The 14,952-nt window shown below is 44.0% G+C and overlaps 1 protein-coding gene across 1 annotated transcript in view; it reads right to left on the reverse strand.

The window, feature by feature from the left end:
- tango6 (transport and golgi organization 6 homolog (Drosophila)) overlaps nucleotides 1-14,952 on the reverse strand; it is a 93,938-nt gene that overhangs the window by 74,886 nt on the left and 4,100 nt on the right. Inside the window, exon 3 of the mRNA XM_052028671.1 lies at nucleotides 2,913-3,029. Within this exon, the coding sequence (XP_051884631.1) occupies nucleotides 2,913-3,029 (117 nt within the window). The remainder of the gene's footprint in view (nucleotides 1-2,912; nucleotides 3,030-14,952) is intronic.

The following is a 14,952-nucleotide window of genomic DNA, read 5'->3' on the forward strand; positions in this document are numbered from 1 at the left end:
ACAGCTACAATTTCTCAGCTGTACAACTCTGTGACTCAGAGACAGGCCCAACAGCCCAGCATGTCCACGCCAATCATCAATGCCTGTCTATACTAATTCCTTAAATATTATGACAGTACCTGCCTCCACCACTTTCTTGAGCAGTGCATTCTAGATTCCAACCATGCTCTGGGTGAAAAGGTTCCTCCTCAGATCCCCTTTAAACCCTTTCCTGAACCCATGTCCCCTAATTTTAGACACCTCTATGAGGAAAAGTTTCCTACTATCCACCCTATCTCTGCCCCTCAGTCGCCGCCCCTTCGCCTCCTCCACTCCGGGGAAAACAAAACAATCTTATTCAGTTTCTCTTCATAACTTAAACACTCCACCCCAGTCAACATCCAGGTGAATCTCCTCTGCACCCTCTCTAACACAATCAAACCCTTCCTGTAGTTTGGTGACCAGAATAGTACTCCAGGTGTGGCCAAACCAACATTTTATAAAGTTGCACCATAACTTCCCTGCTCTTAAGTTCTCTGCCTCAGATAATTAAGGTAGGTTTCCCATATGCCTTCTTCACAACCTGTGCTGCTACCTTCAGGAATCCTTGGACGTGTACACTGAGATACTGCTTTTCCTCAGTACACCAGAGTAGGCCACTCGGCCCCTCAAGCCTGCCCCGTCAATCAATATGACCATGGTTAGTCTATGTTGGCCTCAACTCTTCTGTGCCATTCCAAACAACCTTTAATTCCTTGATTTTTCAAATATTTACCGATCTCCACCTTAACTATATCCTCTCTTGATAGGACAATCATTCATGCTTAATGCCCTATCATTCAGTGTGTATTAGTCTTCCCAAAATGCATCACCTCGCATTTATTGGGATTAAATTCCACCTGCCAATACTCTGCCCATTTTTACCAATTAATCAATAGCATCCTGAATCCTACAACTATCTTCCTCGCCATCAACACAACCACCTGCTGCCTTTAAGTATCTGTGGACATACCACTCAATATCCTCCCATTTACTATACATTCTCTTGCCTTCTTGCACCTTCCCAATTACATTACTCACCCTCTTTGGATTAAATCCATTTGGCACTTTTCCTGCCCAAATGACCAGACCATCTATATCCTCCTGCGGTGTAAAGTTTTCCTTCTTACTGCCAACCACACAGCCAATTTTTGTATCATCTGAGAACTATTTTATCATTCATCTTACATTTAGGTCTAGATCACTAATATCTATTACACAAAAGAAGGAATCCAGTATTGAGCTCTGTGGATCCCACAGATAACAGTAACTAAAACACCAATCAACACAACATCCTTTGCTTCCTGCCACTGATCCAGTTTTGGATCTAGTTGTCCTCTCTTTCTTGGAACCCATGGGCTTTCACTTTTTTGACCAGCCTGCCATGTGGGACCTTGTCAAGGTCTTGCTAAAAGACAAACAGTCAACATCAAATACAGTGCTGTTACTGACCCCTCATTACCTTCCAATAATTCAATTGCTAGTCAAACATGATCTCCCCTTAATAAATCCAAGCTGACTGTCCCTAATTAATCTGTACCTTTCTCAATGAATATTTATATCATATCCACAGAATGGATTGCAATAGTTTGTAAACTACCAAAATTCAACTAACTCTTCCAGTGAAAGGTCATCGACCTGAAATATCTAGAGTATCTCAAGAATTTTATAATTTTACTTCAGATTTCAGCAATTTTAGTTTTTTTGTGTTGGGATTTATAACAGCCATCCACTTTCAAATTGACAATCCCTTTAATAGTTCTCCTTTCACTATACTTATCCCGTCCAGTATTTTACACTTGCTCACTTTAACCACAACATCAGCATCATATTCCTGTTTTGTGAAGGCACTGACAAAACATTACTTATGCACATCCTTCACCTCCACACAGGGTCCAAACAGGTTAGAGTTGAGGCTTTCTTTAGTTATTTCTGCTCTTTATGTATTTATAAACATTAGTATTCTTTTACTTGCCCATTTTTGTACCTTCTGTATTCCTAATAGCCCTTTTAACTTCATTCCTATTCTTCTACATTTCCTGCCTAATTCAACTGTGTCTGACACAAGCTTCTTTAATTTGTCTTACCCTCCGTGTACCTTGACATCCTGGGGAACTCCATATTCGGCAGTCCCACCCTCTCTCTGTGGAACATACTCACCTCGAATCCCTTGCATCTCTTTCTTGAATGGCAACAAACGGTTTTACTTTTCAGCTCTTTCCAGACCACTCCTGTCAAATCACTTGTCGGTCTATTTAAACTCAACAGCCCAATTTAGAAACTTTATTCCAATTTTATCTTTGCCCTTTGCTATTATGCTAAATCTAAATGAATTAATCACTTTAACAAATCTGCTCCCCAATGATTCTCCTCCTATTTGCACACTTTGCTTCTCAAAACAAAATCCAGATCTGCACTCCCCCCTCCCCAATATCTAGTTGAGCTTCCTAACCATTGGCTAAAAAAATCTCAATATATAATTTAAGAATTGGGTGTCCTCTATGAAGGGCACAGAAGGGATAGATAGTGAGAAACCTTTTCCATACCAGAGACGTTCAAAGCCAGGACGCATAGCTTTAAGGTGAGGAGTGAGGGGGTTAGAGGGCAGCTTTTTTTCACTCAGAGGGTAGTTCGAGTTTGTACACTCTGCCTGAGAAAGTGGTGGAGCAGATACACTCACAACACTTAAAAAGTATTTGGTCAAGCCTTTGAATCACAAAGTCGTAAAAGGTTACGGATCAAGTGCTGGCAAATGGATTAGTAGAGATGGGTAATCAATGGTCAACCTGGACATGATGGGCCAAAGGGCCTGTTTCTGTGATTATGACTCCATCACACTATGTTTGGCATCACGGACGAGGCCAGCATTTAATGGCCACATCCGAAGCTGTTACCTGCTTAGTTCCTCCCTGAAGAATCAGCAGTTCCTTGATGACATTTGGCTGATATACTCGATCCAAAATCTTCCATAGAGCTTCCTGACAGTCCTGCTGCTCATCCTGAGTGAGGCCCTGACAGCAACACACAAACTTTATACGTATAACATTAAACATAATCCCCTGGGACAAAACTTCAAACAAACAGTAGCCCCAAGCACCAGGTAAGCTCTCAGATGGTTGTTTCCATCTTGCTCCCCTTCCTTTGGGCAACCTGCAGAGTATGGCAGGTTGAACAAATCACATTGCAACATTGCTCCACATGGAGGCAGCTGAGACCTGGTTAAATGCAGTGTGTAATCAAACAAGACAGAGGTTGAGATGGCACCAGTTCAGAACAGGTCCACTCTCACTGCCCCCATATCCTGCAAATGTCAACGCACTGCTCAACCCAAGAGCACCATGTAGTGTCCACTGCAGCCCTCTCTTGATTGGGACCATTGGACAGAGATCAAGACGAGGAAACCAAGGCTCAGAAATGGACACTGAATCTGGGCCTTTTGGGCTCAGTACAGACTCAGAAATTTGTGGATAAATTACATTTCATGTTCTTAAGGGAAGGAAGGAAACAGCACAGGGCTCTAGCAATAGTTTTCCAATGATCTTTGTTCCAGGCATGGCTCTGGAGCACTGGAAGGTCAATAATTGAACCAATTGCTTAAAATAAGAAAAAAATGCCAGGCTGGGTACTCACAGGCCAGTCAGACATTGGTGAAGGGCAAATTGTTGGAAAAAAATCTGAAGGAGACTATAAATCCACATTTAGAGAACCAGAGGTTAATCAAGGACAATCAACATGGATTTGTTAAGGGAAAGTCATGTCTGATCAACTTAAATGAACACTTTGAGGCAGTAATAATTGCCAATGAGTGCAGAGCATTTGAGCAAGGCACTTGACGAAGTCTCTCATCATTGACTAGTTAAGAAAGCAGCCAATGGATTCCAATAGAAAATGATGGGTTGGAATAAAATTAGAAACCAAAGGGTCCATAGAAGTGTTAGTGACTGGAAGGTTGTACACAGTGGGATTCCACAGGATTCAGTACGAGACCCTCTCAATTTGAGGTGTATATGAATGAATATACATCAAGAGCAAGAGGATAACTAGGAAGAGGGTAGGACCACTCAAGGTTAAAGGGGGGAACATGTGCTTGGAGGTGGAAGGTGTGGGTGAGGTCCTTAATGAGTACTTTGCATCAATATTTACCAAGGAGAAAGACGTGGAGGATAGGGAGATCAGTGTGGAGCGTGCTAATATGCTAGGGCACTTCAAGATAAAGTTGGGTCAAGATTAAGGTGAATAAGTCCCCAGAGCCTGATGGGATATACCCCAGGTTATTGAGAGAGGTAGATGAGATGAGATTACTGGGGCCTTGACCAAGATGTTCATGTCCCCTCTAGCCACAGGCGAGGTCCCAGAGGACTGGCGAGTAGCTAACATTGTTCCATTATTCAAGAAGGGAAACAGGGATAATCCTGGAAACTATAGACCGGTGAGTCTCAATCAGTGGTAGGGAAGTTACTGGATAGGATTCATGAGCATTTGAAAAACCATGACCTAATTAAGGACAGTCAGCATGGCTCGTGTGGGGCAAGTCACCTTTTCCTAATTTGATCAAGTTTTTGATGTGACGAGGGTGAATGATGAAGGTAGAGCTGTGGATGTTGTTTACGTGGATTTTAGTAAGGCATTTGACAAGGTCTCTCAAGGGACCTCACCCAGAAGATTAAGATGCATGGGATCCACGGTGACTTGGCCATTTGGAATCAGAATTGGCTTGCCCATAGAAGACAGAGGGTAGTGGTCGATGGGACTTACTCTGGCTGGAGATCTGTGACTTGTAGTGTTCCATAGGGATCTGTACTGGGACCTCTGCTGTTTGTGATGTATGCAAATGATCTGGATGAAAATGTACATGGGTGGGTTAGTGAGGCTGCAGACGAAAAGTGGGATATAGATCAGTTGCAGATATGGGCGGAGAAATGGCAGATGGAGTGCAACCCGGCCAAATGTGAAGTGTTGCACCTTGGGAGACCAAATGTACAGGGACAGTACACTGTTAATGGTAAGACTCTTAAGAGTTGGTGAGCTGAGGGATCTTGGGGTCCAAGTTCATAACTCTCTGAAGGTGGCTACACAGGTTGATAGGGTGGCAAAGGCGGCATACAGCATGCTTGCCTTTATTAGTCGAGGCATTGAGTTCAAGAGTCAGGAAGTTATCTTGCAGCTTTATAAAACTCTGGTTAGGCCGCATTTGGAGTATTGCATTCAGTTCTGGTCACCCCATTACAGGAAGGATGTGGAGGCTTTGAAGAGGGTGCAGAAGAGGTTTACCAGGATGCTGCCTGGATTAGAGGGCTTGAGCTATAAGGAGAGATTGGTAGTGTACTTGACAGTGAAGAAAAATCTGGGCTGCAGGAAATCATGAACGGATTGGGATGTGCACACAGAAGTGACAAATGGAATTCAATCTGGAGAAGTGGAGAGGATAAACAAGGAAAGGGAGAAGACAATCAATGGCAGGATACCCTGGGGTGTTGAGGAACAGAAGGAACTCACCCACTGATCTCTGAAAGTAGTGGGGCAGGTACATAAGGTGTGCATGAAAGCACACAGAGTACCTGCCTTTATTGGTAGAGAATGCAACCACAGGGAGACCTTGCTAGAACTGCATAGACCATTAGGTAGGTGACAGCTAGAGTACAGTGTTGTGTTCTGCTCATCACACAGGAAAACTGTCAATAGCACTAGACAGCATCCAGAGAAGAGTCCACAGGACTGGGGGGAGTTGATAGGATGAAATGGGATTAGTATTAATGCAAGTGGGTGCTTGATGGTTGCTGTGGTCTCAGTGAGACAAGGGGCCCCTTTCCATGCTGCGTAAAGACCACGCAAGATTTACAATGAAATCGTCAGGCTGTGAAATCATAAGAAGCATGTCCAAGAAGAAGTTCACTGGAACAAAAGAAACTTAATGCAGGTCTGCAAGATTATGACCAGCCAACAGGAGGAGTACACTGTCTGTTCCACAGTTTGCTCCACTCTTCAATTAGATCATTGCTGATGCACTATCTCAGACCATGAAAAACAGGACTTAACCACTCACCAAACATCTAAATTATTCTGAAGCCTCTTTGCATCCCCCCACCCTAATAGTTGTTGTTAAGAAACTTAGCATTTCCTCATCCAAATCACTGATGTATATTGTGAATGGCTGGTACCCAAACACATGATGGCCTGCTGTCTCATAACTTTCCAATTCCAATTAACTCTGGTATCTGGGCAGAGGACAGTTCCGGAATTCAGTGCTTCTATAGACGAAAGGCGACCATGGGCTTGTTACAGAGACAGATTAATTTATAAATGGGAAATAAGAAAATGGCAAAGGAGCTAACCAAATGCTTTGTGTCTGTCTTCATGGAAGACACAGTAAAGCTATTGAATTGGATATTAGAAAACCAGAGGTGAATAGGAATAAGGAACTGAAAGAATGTATTATTGTTCAAAAATAGTACTAGAGAAATTGGTGAGCTTGAAAGCTGATAAATTCCAAGAACTTAATGATCTACACATCCCTGAGTTTTGAAAGAAGTGGTTTTATAGATAGTGGATGCTCTGGTTACATTTTCCGAAGTACTATAGATTCTGGAATTGTTCCAGTGATTGAATGGTTGCAAATATGACCCCACTACTTAAGAAAGGAGGGAGAAAAGAAAACAGGGGACTATGGACCTGTTAGCATTAGGTGGGGCAATGCTGGCATCTGTTGTGAAGGCCATAGTAACAGAAATTGGAGTTTAATCCAGACAAGTGAGAGGTTGCAACTTGGGAGGTCAAATGCAAGAGCAAATGATGATAGAAAAATAGGCGGCTATGTGGGAGGGAAGGGTTAGATAGACCTTAGAGCAGGATAAAATGTTGCCACAACATTGTGGGCCAAAGGGCCTGTACTGTGCTGTAGTGTTCTATATTCTAAAGATTACAGTAAATGGCAGGATCTGTAGGAGCACTGATGTACAGAGGGATTTTGGGATCCAAGTCCATAGCTCCATGAAAGTGGCAACAGAAGTAGATAGGGTGATAAAGAAGGTGCATGGCATACTTGCCTTCAATGATCAGGGAAGTGAGTTTAAAAGTCAGGAAGTCAAGTTGCAGCTATATAAAACTTCAGTTAGGCCAAACTTGGAGTACTGTGTGCAATTCTGGCCACTGCATTACAGGAAGGATGTTTGAGGCTTTGGAGAGGGTGCAGAAGAGGTTCACCAGGATGTTGCCTGGATTAGAGGGCATTAGCTATGAGGTTGGACAATCTTGGACTGTTTTCTCTGGAGCTTTGGAGGCTGAGGGGAGAGCATAGAACACTACAACACAGAAAACAGGCCATTCCGCCCTTCAAACAGGTAGAAGAGGGCTTTGGGGAAGGAGAAGCAGAATACAGGCTATAAAAGTAGTAAGGTAGATGGACTGAAGTGTGTTTACTTAAATGCAAGAAGCGTTAGGAATAAGGGAGATGAACTGAGCGCTTGGATAAGTATGGTGGACTATGATATTGTGGCTATTACTGAGACGTAGCTGACGTCAGGGCAGAAGTGGATATTGAATATTCCTGGTTTTCGGTGTTTTAAGAGGGATAGGGAACGGGGGAAAAGAGGAGGAGGGGTGGCAATACTGGTCAGGGACACTGTTACGGCTGCAGAAAGGATGGATGTTGTAGAAGGATCATCTCTAGAGTCCGTATGGGTGGAAGTAAGGAACAAGAAAGGAGCAGTTACTCTACTAGGAGTATTCTATCGGCCCCCCCAGTAGTGGTAGAGATATAGAGGAGCAGATTGGCAGGCAGTGTTTGGAGAGAAGCAAAAATAACAGGGTTGTTATAATGGGAGACTTCAACTTCCCAAATATAGATTGGAACCTGCTTAGTGCCAAAGGTTTAGATGGGACGGAATTTGTTAAATGTGTCCAGGAGGGATTCCTGATGCAGTATGTCGACAGGCCGACTAGAGGGAATGGCATGCTAGATCTAGTTTTAGGAAATGAACTGGGACAGGTGAAGGATCTATTGGTGGGTGAGCATTTGGGGGACAGTGACCATTGCTCCATAACCTTTAAAATTGTCATGGACAGGGACAGGTGCAGAGAGGACAAGAAGATATTTAATTGGGGAAGGGCGAACTATGAGGCTATAAGGAGAGAACTCGGGAGTGTAAATTGGGATGTCCTTTTTGAAGGGAAATGTACCATGGAGATGTGGTCGATGTTCAGGGATCTTATGCAGGATGTTAGGGATAAATATGTCCCGGTGAGGCAAAGAAAGAATGGCAGGGTGAAGGAACCGTGGGTGACGAGAGAGGTGGAATGACTAGTTAGGGAGAAGAAGGTAGCATACATAAGGTATAAGCAGCAAGGTTCAGACAGGGCCCGTGAGGAATATAGAGTAGCGAGGAAGGAACTTAAGAGAGGGCTGAGGAGAGCTAGAAGGGGACATGAAAAAGGCGTTGGCTAGTAGGGTTAAGGAAAATCCCAAGGCCTTTTTCATGTATGTGAAGGGTAGGAGGATGGCTAGGGTAAAGGTAGGTCCGATTAAAGACAAAGGTGGGAGAACGTGCCTGGAGGCGGCGGAAGTGGGAGAAGTTCTCAATGAATACTTCTCTTCGGTATTCACCAAGGAGAGGGGTCTTGATGACGCAGAAGGGAGTGCTGGTAAGGGTAATGTTCTCGAGGTTGTAGATATCAAGAGAGAGGATGTGTTGAAGTTGTTAAATAATATCAAGACGGATAAATCTCCGGGGCCTGACAGGATTTTCCCCAGGCTGCTTCGAGAGGCGAGGGAGGAGATTGTTGAACCGCTGGTAAGGATCTTTGAATCCTTGTTGTCCACAGGGATGGTGCCGGAGGATTGGAGGGTGGCGAATGTTGTCCCCTTGTTCATAAAAGGTAGTAGGGATAGTCCAGGGAATTACAGACCAGTGAGCCTTACGTCTGTGGTGGGTAAGCTGTTAGAAAGGATTCTAAGGGATAGGATCTATGAACACCTAGAGAATCATGGACTGATTAGGGACAGCCAGCATGGCTTTTTGAAGGGAAGATCTTGCCTCACAAGCCTGATAAGAGTTCTTTGAGGAGGTAACAAGGAAGATTGATGAGGGTAGTGCGATGGATGTGGTCTGTATGGATTTTAGTAAGGCGTTTGATAAGGTTCCTCATGGTAAGGCTTCTTCGGAAGGTCAGAGGCCAAGGGATGCAGGGAAGCTTGGCTGTGTGGGATTAGGAATTGGCTTGCCTGTAGAAAGCAGAGGGCTGTGGTGGAAGGAGTGCCCTCGGATTGGAGGGCAGTGACTAGTGGTGTCCTGCAGGGATCAGTTCTGGGAACCTCTACTTTTTGTGATATTTATAGATGACTTAGATGAGGGGGTGGAAGGCTGGGTTAGTAAGTTTGCGGACGACACTAAGATCGGCGGTGTTGTGGATAGTGTGGAGGGCTGTCGGAGCTTACAGAGGGATATTGATAGGATGCAGAGCTGGGCTGACAAGTGGCAGATGGAGTTTAATCCGGAGAAGTGTGAGGTGGTACACTTTGGAAGGAGACAAACTCCAGGGCAGAATACAGGGTAAATGGCAAGGTACTTGGCAGTGTAGAGGAGCAGAGGGATCTGGGGGTTCATATTCACAGTTTCACTGAAAGTTGCCTCACAGGTGGATAGAGCAGTTAAGAAGGCCTATGGGATGTTAGCTTTCATAAATTGCGGGATTGAGTTTAAGAGCAGCGAAGTGATGATGCAGCATTACAAAACTCTAGTTAGACCACACTTAAGAGTACTGTATTCAGTTCTGGTCACCGCATTATAGGAAGGATGTGGAGGCGTTGGAGAGGGTGCAGAGGAGATTTACCAGGATGCTGCCTGGATTAGAGCGTATGGAATATGAGGAGAGGCTTAAGGTGCTAAGGCTTTATTCACTGGAAAGGAGGAGGATGAGAGGAGACATGATAGAGGTATATAAAATATTGAGAGGAATAGATAGAGTAGACAGCCAGCGCCTCCTTCCCAGGGCACCAATGCTCAAGGCAAGAGGGCATGGCTTTAAGGTTATGGGTGGGAGGTTCAGGGGAGATGTCAGGGGGAGGTTTTTTCACCCAGAGAGTGGTTGGTGCATGGAATGCACTGCCTGGGGTGGTGGTGGAGGCAGATACATTGGACAGGAGTTTGTTGGATAGGCATATGGAGGAGTGTGAGATAGAAAGATATGCGGGAGGAAAGGGTTAGATAGTGCGAGGGTGGTTTGATGGACGGCACAACACGGTGGGCCAAAGGGCCTGTTTTGTGCTGTATGGTTCTATGGTTCTAGTCTGTGCTGAAACTTGATTCCGCTAGTCCCTGCACCCAGTCCATAACCCTCCAGACCTCTCCCATCCACGTATCTATCCAATTTATTCTTAAAACTTAAGAGTGAGCCTGCATTTACCACGTCAGATGGCAGCTCGTTCCACACTCCCACCACTCTCTGAGTAAAGTTCCCCCTAATGTTCCCCCTAAATTTTTCCCCTTTCACCCTAAAGCCATGTCCTCTCGTACTTATCTCTCCTAATCTAGGTCGAAAGAGCCTACTTGCATTTACTGTCTATACCTCTCATAATTTTGTAAACCTCTATCAAATCTCCCCTCATTCTTCTGCACTGTCCTAATCTGTTCAATCTTTCTCTGTAACTCAACTTCTGAAGACCCGGCAACATGCCAGTGAATCTCCTCTGCACTCTTTCAATCTTACAAATATCCTTCCTATAGTTAGGTGACCAGAACTGCACACAAGACTCCAAATTTGGCCTCACCAATGACTTATACAACCTCACCATAACATCCCAACTCCTATACTCAATACTTTGATTTATGAATGCCAGGATGCCAAAAGCCTTTTTTACAACCCTGTCTACCTGTGAAGCCACTTTCAGGGAATTATGTATCTGAACTCCCAGATCCCTTTGTTCCTCCGCACTCCTCAGTGCCCTACCATTTACTGTGTATGTCCTACCTTGATTTGTCCTTCCAAAATGCAACACCTCACACCTGTCTGCATTAAATTCCATCTGCCATTTTCTGGACCATTTTTCCAGTTGGTCCAGATCCCTCTGCAAGCTTTGAAAGTTTTCCTCACTGTCCACAACGCCTCCAATCTTAGTATCATCAACAAACTTGCTGATCCAATTTACCACATTATCATCTAGATCAGTGGTTTTCAACCCTTTCCATGCGGCAGCCCCCCAGAACATGTCCTTGTTAGATGGCGGACCCCCAAAGCCCACAAAAATCAAACAATCGATATATTCATGCATACAACACTTAAATTACTGCACATAGGCCCTATTGAAATAGTGACTATTTCAATCACCGATAATTACCAGCGGTGTCATTCAGTGTTCAGTTCAATGTGGAGGTTGTGCCTGTTTTGCACTGCAGGGTTTGTCCAAATGTGGTGGTATGCGCGACAAACATACGTGTATGTCATCCTCAATATTCAGTCTTGGTCTGTATTTGGTTTTCATGGCAGTGACTGCAGAAAATGCTATTTCGCACAAGTAAGTGGTTGCAAATGGTAACAGAACATTGACGGCTCTGCCAGACAGCAGTGGATACTCCTGGGAACATGCTATCCAGAACAACAACAATGACATTCGGTTGAACTGCAAGCGCAAAGTCCTGTCAGATGACAGTTCAGCCAATTCTTCTTGTTCATGTCCAGTTAAATCAGTAAGCATGCATTCAAACGGATTTCGAATCCAATCAAACATGCTCGTGTCATCATCGCCGAAATACTCATGGAAATAATGTTACAGCTGTTGAATATGGTTCAAAATGGTGCTCGCAATGGCCTCTGTCTTAGTCTCGTTCACTGTCAGAAAGTCAGCCAGCAACGGAAGCATATCATAGATGCCTCGCTTGCATCTTTCCTTCTAGATACGGAGTTTTTCTGGAAGGTATTAATTTTGTCATGCGTTTTCAGAACATTTGAGCCAGGTCCTTGCAATGATAGATTTAAGCTGTTCAAAATGTTGAAAATATCTGCAAGATAAGCTAATCTGGCAACCCATGTCTCATCTGTCAAGAACTGTGCCAATGATCCGTTATGCTCATTTAGAAAAATGAGCAGTTCATCTCACAATTCATAGACACGCTGCACAACGCAGCCTCGTGACAGCCATCTGACTTCTGTATGTAGCAACAAATACTTATGCTCGGCTTCCATTTCACGGCATATGTTTTCAAACAAACAATGATTGAGCGGCCCGGCTTTGATAAAGTTAATGATTTTAATGCACATGGAAAACACATCCGCAAGATTTTCATCCATATCCTTTGCAGCCAAAGCCTCACTGTGAATTATGCAGCGGGTTGCTGCTACATGTGGAGCTACTTCTTTCACTCGTGCGACTAGACCCGACTTCTGTCCCGTCATTGTGGCAGCACCATCCATGCATACTCCAATACACTGTGTCCACGCCAATGCCGATTGTACAAAAAAAACGTGTCAAGCACACGGAAAAGTTCTTCACCAGTTCTACGCCCTGGGAGCACCTTGCAAAACAAAGTCTTCCAAAGCCTCTCCTTCCCAGCAATATCGAACATAAACCAACAACTGCGCAGCACTGGCAACATCAGTACTTTCATCGCGCTGAATAGCAAATCTGACTTGCTGAAGACGCGCTATCAGCTGGCTCTGTATGTCTTCCGCCATATCGCCAATTCTTCTGCTTACTGTGTGATCAGACAGTGGAATGGCTTTCAGTTTTTGACTGGATTCTTTTCCCAGTACAACTTTGCACATATCTACTGCTTCAGGCAGTATAAGCTCTTCTCCAATTGTGTGAGGCTTTCTGGAACGTGCTATTCGTAATGCCACCAAATATGATGCGCGAAGAGCCTTCTCATTTACAGTGGCGCAGGCTGTCATTTTGCCTTTCTGCTTGAGGTACAGCTCCTTTTGCTGCTGAAAATATTTCTTCGGCTTACTGGCAATATCTGGATGCACTGTTGTTAAATGGCACTTAATTTCGCTGGTTTCATTGCATCGTTGGACAGTGTTTGCAAACACACAACACAGAGAGGTTGGTCTGCATTCGTCCCCACTGCGATGAAGCCATATGAAATGTATTCTGGATCGTACTTGCGTTGTTTTCTCTTCCAGTCACCCTTATCCCTTTCGTCATCAGAATCTTCCAGTTTCTGGTCAGCTTTTCTCTTCAGAAATTTCTCCATACTCAGCAATACACGCTGGACAGTTTAATTACTGTTACTGATAAACAAAATTATCAAAACTAATCTAAAATTTACATGCTTGCGCACTTTTCGTTTAACGGTGACATCACTGTGGCATAAATGCACGGTAAGTAAGCAGTATTAAGGCACACCAACAACGTCACTCAGTCTCGCTAACACTACAGTGCACAACAGAATAGTAGTATGTAGTGAACACTACTAACTACTCTGACTACACAAATCGAATATTAAGCGGCAGCTTACCAGAAGGGAACACCGTCTAAGTCTCTAAGATTGTCGCCTATAAGAGATAGAATAGATATGGCCAATTTTCTGAATAGTGGAAAACTGGAGCAAGCAAGTAAGCTATGTCTTTGTAACAGGTCGCTTTTCCATTTTTTTCTTGGCTTGCTCGCGGACCCCCTGGCAACCCGCCGTGGACCCCCAGGGGTCCGCGGACCACAGGTTGAAAACCTCTGATCTAGATTATTGATATAGACAACAAACAACAGATCTGTGGCACACCACTAGTCACAGGCCTCCAGTCTGAGAAACAACCATCCACTACCACACTCTGTCTTCTCCCACACAGCCAATTTCGAATCCAGTTTACAACCTTTCCATGGATACCTAGTGTCTGAACCTTCAGAACTAACCTCCCATGTGGGACCTTGTCAAAGGCCTTACTAAAGTCCATGTAGACAACACCCACAGCCTTTCCTTCATCTACTTTCTTGGTAACCTCCTCAAAAAACTCTACAAGATTCGTTAAACACAATCTACCACACACAAAGCCATGCTGACTATCCTTAATCAGCCCTTGGCTGTCCAAATACTTGTATACCTGATCTCTCAGAACACCTTCCAATAATTTACCTACTACTGATGTCAGGATCAGCAGCCTGTAATTACCTGGTTTACTTTTAGAGTTTTTTTTTTAAACAACAGAACAACATGAGCTACCCTCCAGTCCTCCAGCACCGCACCCGTGGCTAAGGACATTTTAAATATATTTGCCAGGGCCCCTGCAATTTCTACACTAGTCTCTCTCAAGGTCCGAGGAAATATCATGTTTTGTCCTTCTATCAAAGAAGGCTGGTAGAAGTTTATAAAATTTTGAGAGGCAAAGACAGGGTAGATAGAGTCTTTTTCCCCAGGGTGGAAACATCAAACACTAGAGAACATAGCTTTAGGGTGAGGGTGGAATGTTTAAAGGAGATGTGCAAGGCAAATTTTTTTTGCCCAGGAAGTGGTAGGTTCCTGTAACATGTTGCCTGTGGGGTGGTGGTGGAAGCAGCCATGATAGTGATGTTTAAGAAGTATTTAGATAGGTACATGACATTCAGAGGATGGAGGGATATGGATCACCTGCAGGCAGGTGGGATTAGTTTAATTTGGCATTATGCTCAGCAGACATGGTGGGCCGAAGGGCCTGTTCTTGTGCTGTACTGTTAGATGTTCAGAACACCTTGAAAAGAATAAAAGGATTGAAGAGAGCCAATAAGGACTTACAAAAAGAATATTGTGTTTGACTAATTTTCTGGAGTTATCTGAGGATCTGACATGTAGAAATAGATAAAAGGGATAAGTGGATGCAATGTATTTTCAGATGGTGTTCAATGAAGTCCCACATAGCAGGTTGGTTAACGAGGTTAAAACACATGCAATTGAGAAGTGGTTATCAGACAGAAAATATTGAGTGGGAATAAATGCATCAGTGCCAGGATAGCAGGCTAATGGGATGACACAA

The sequence above is a fragment of the Pristis pectinata genome, chromosome 13 (assembly GCF_009764475.1).
Source record: "Pristis pectinata isolate sPriPec2 chromosome 13, sPriPec2.1.pri, whole genome shotgun sequence".
In the NCBI taxonomy this organism is placed as follows: domain Eukaryota; kingdom Metazoa; phylum Chordata; class Chondrichthyes; order Rhinopristiformes; family Pristidae; genus Pristis; species Pristis pectinata.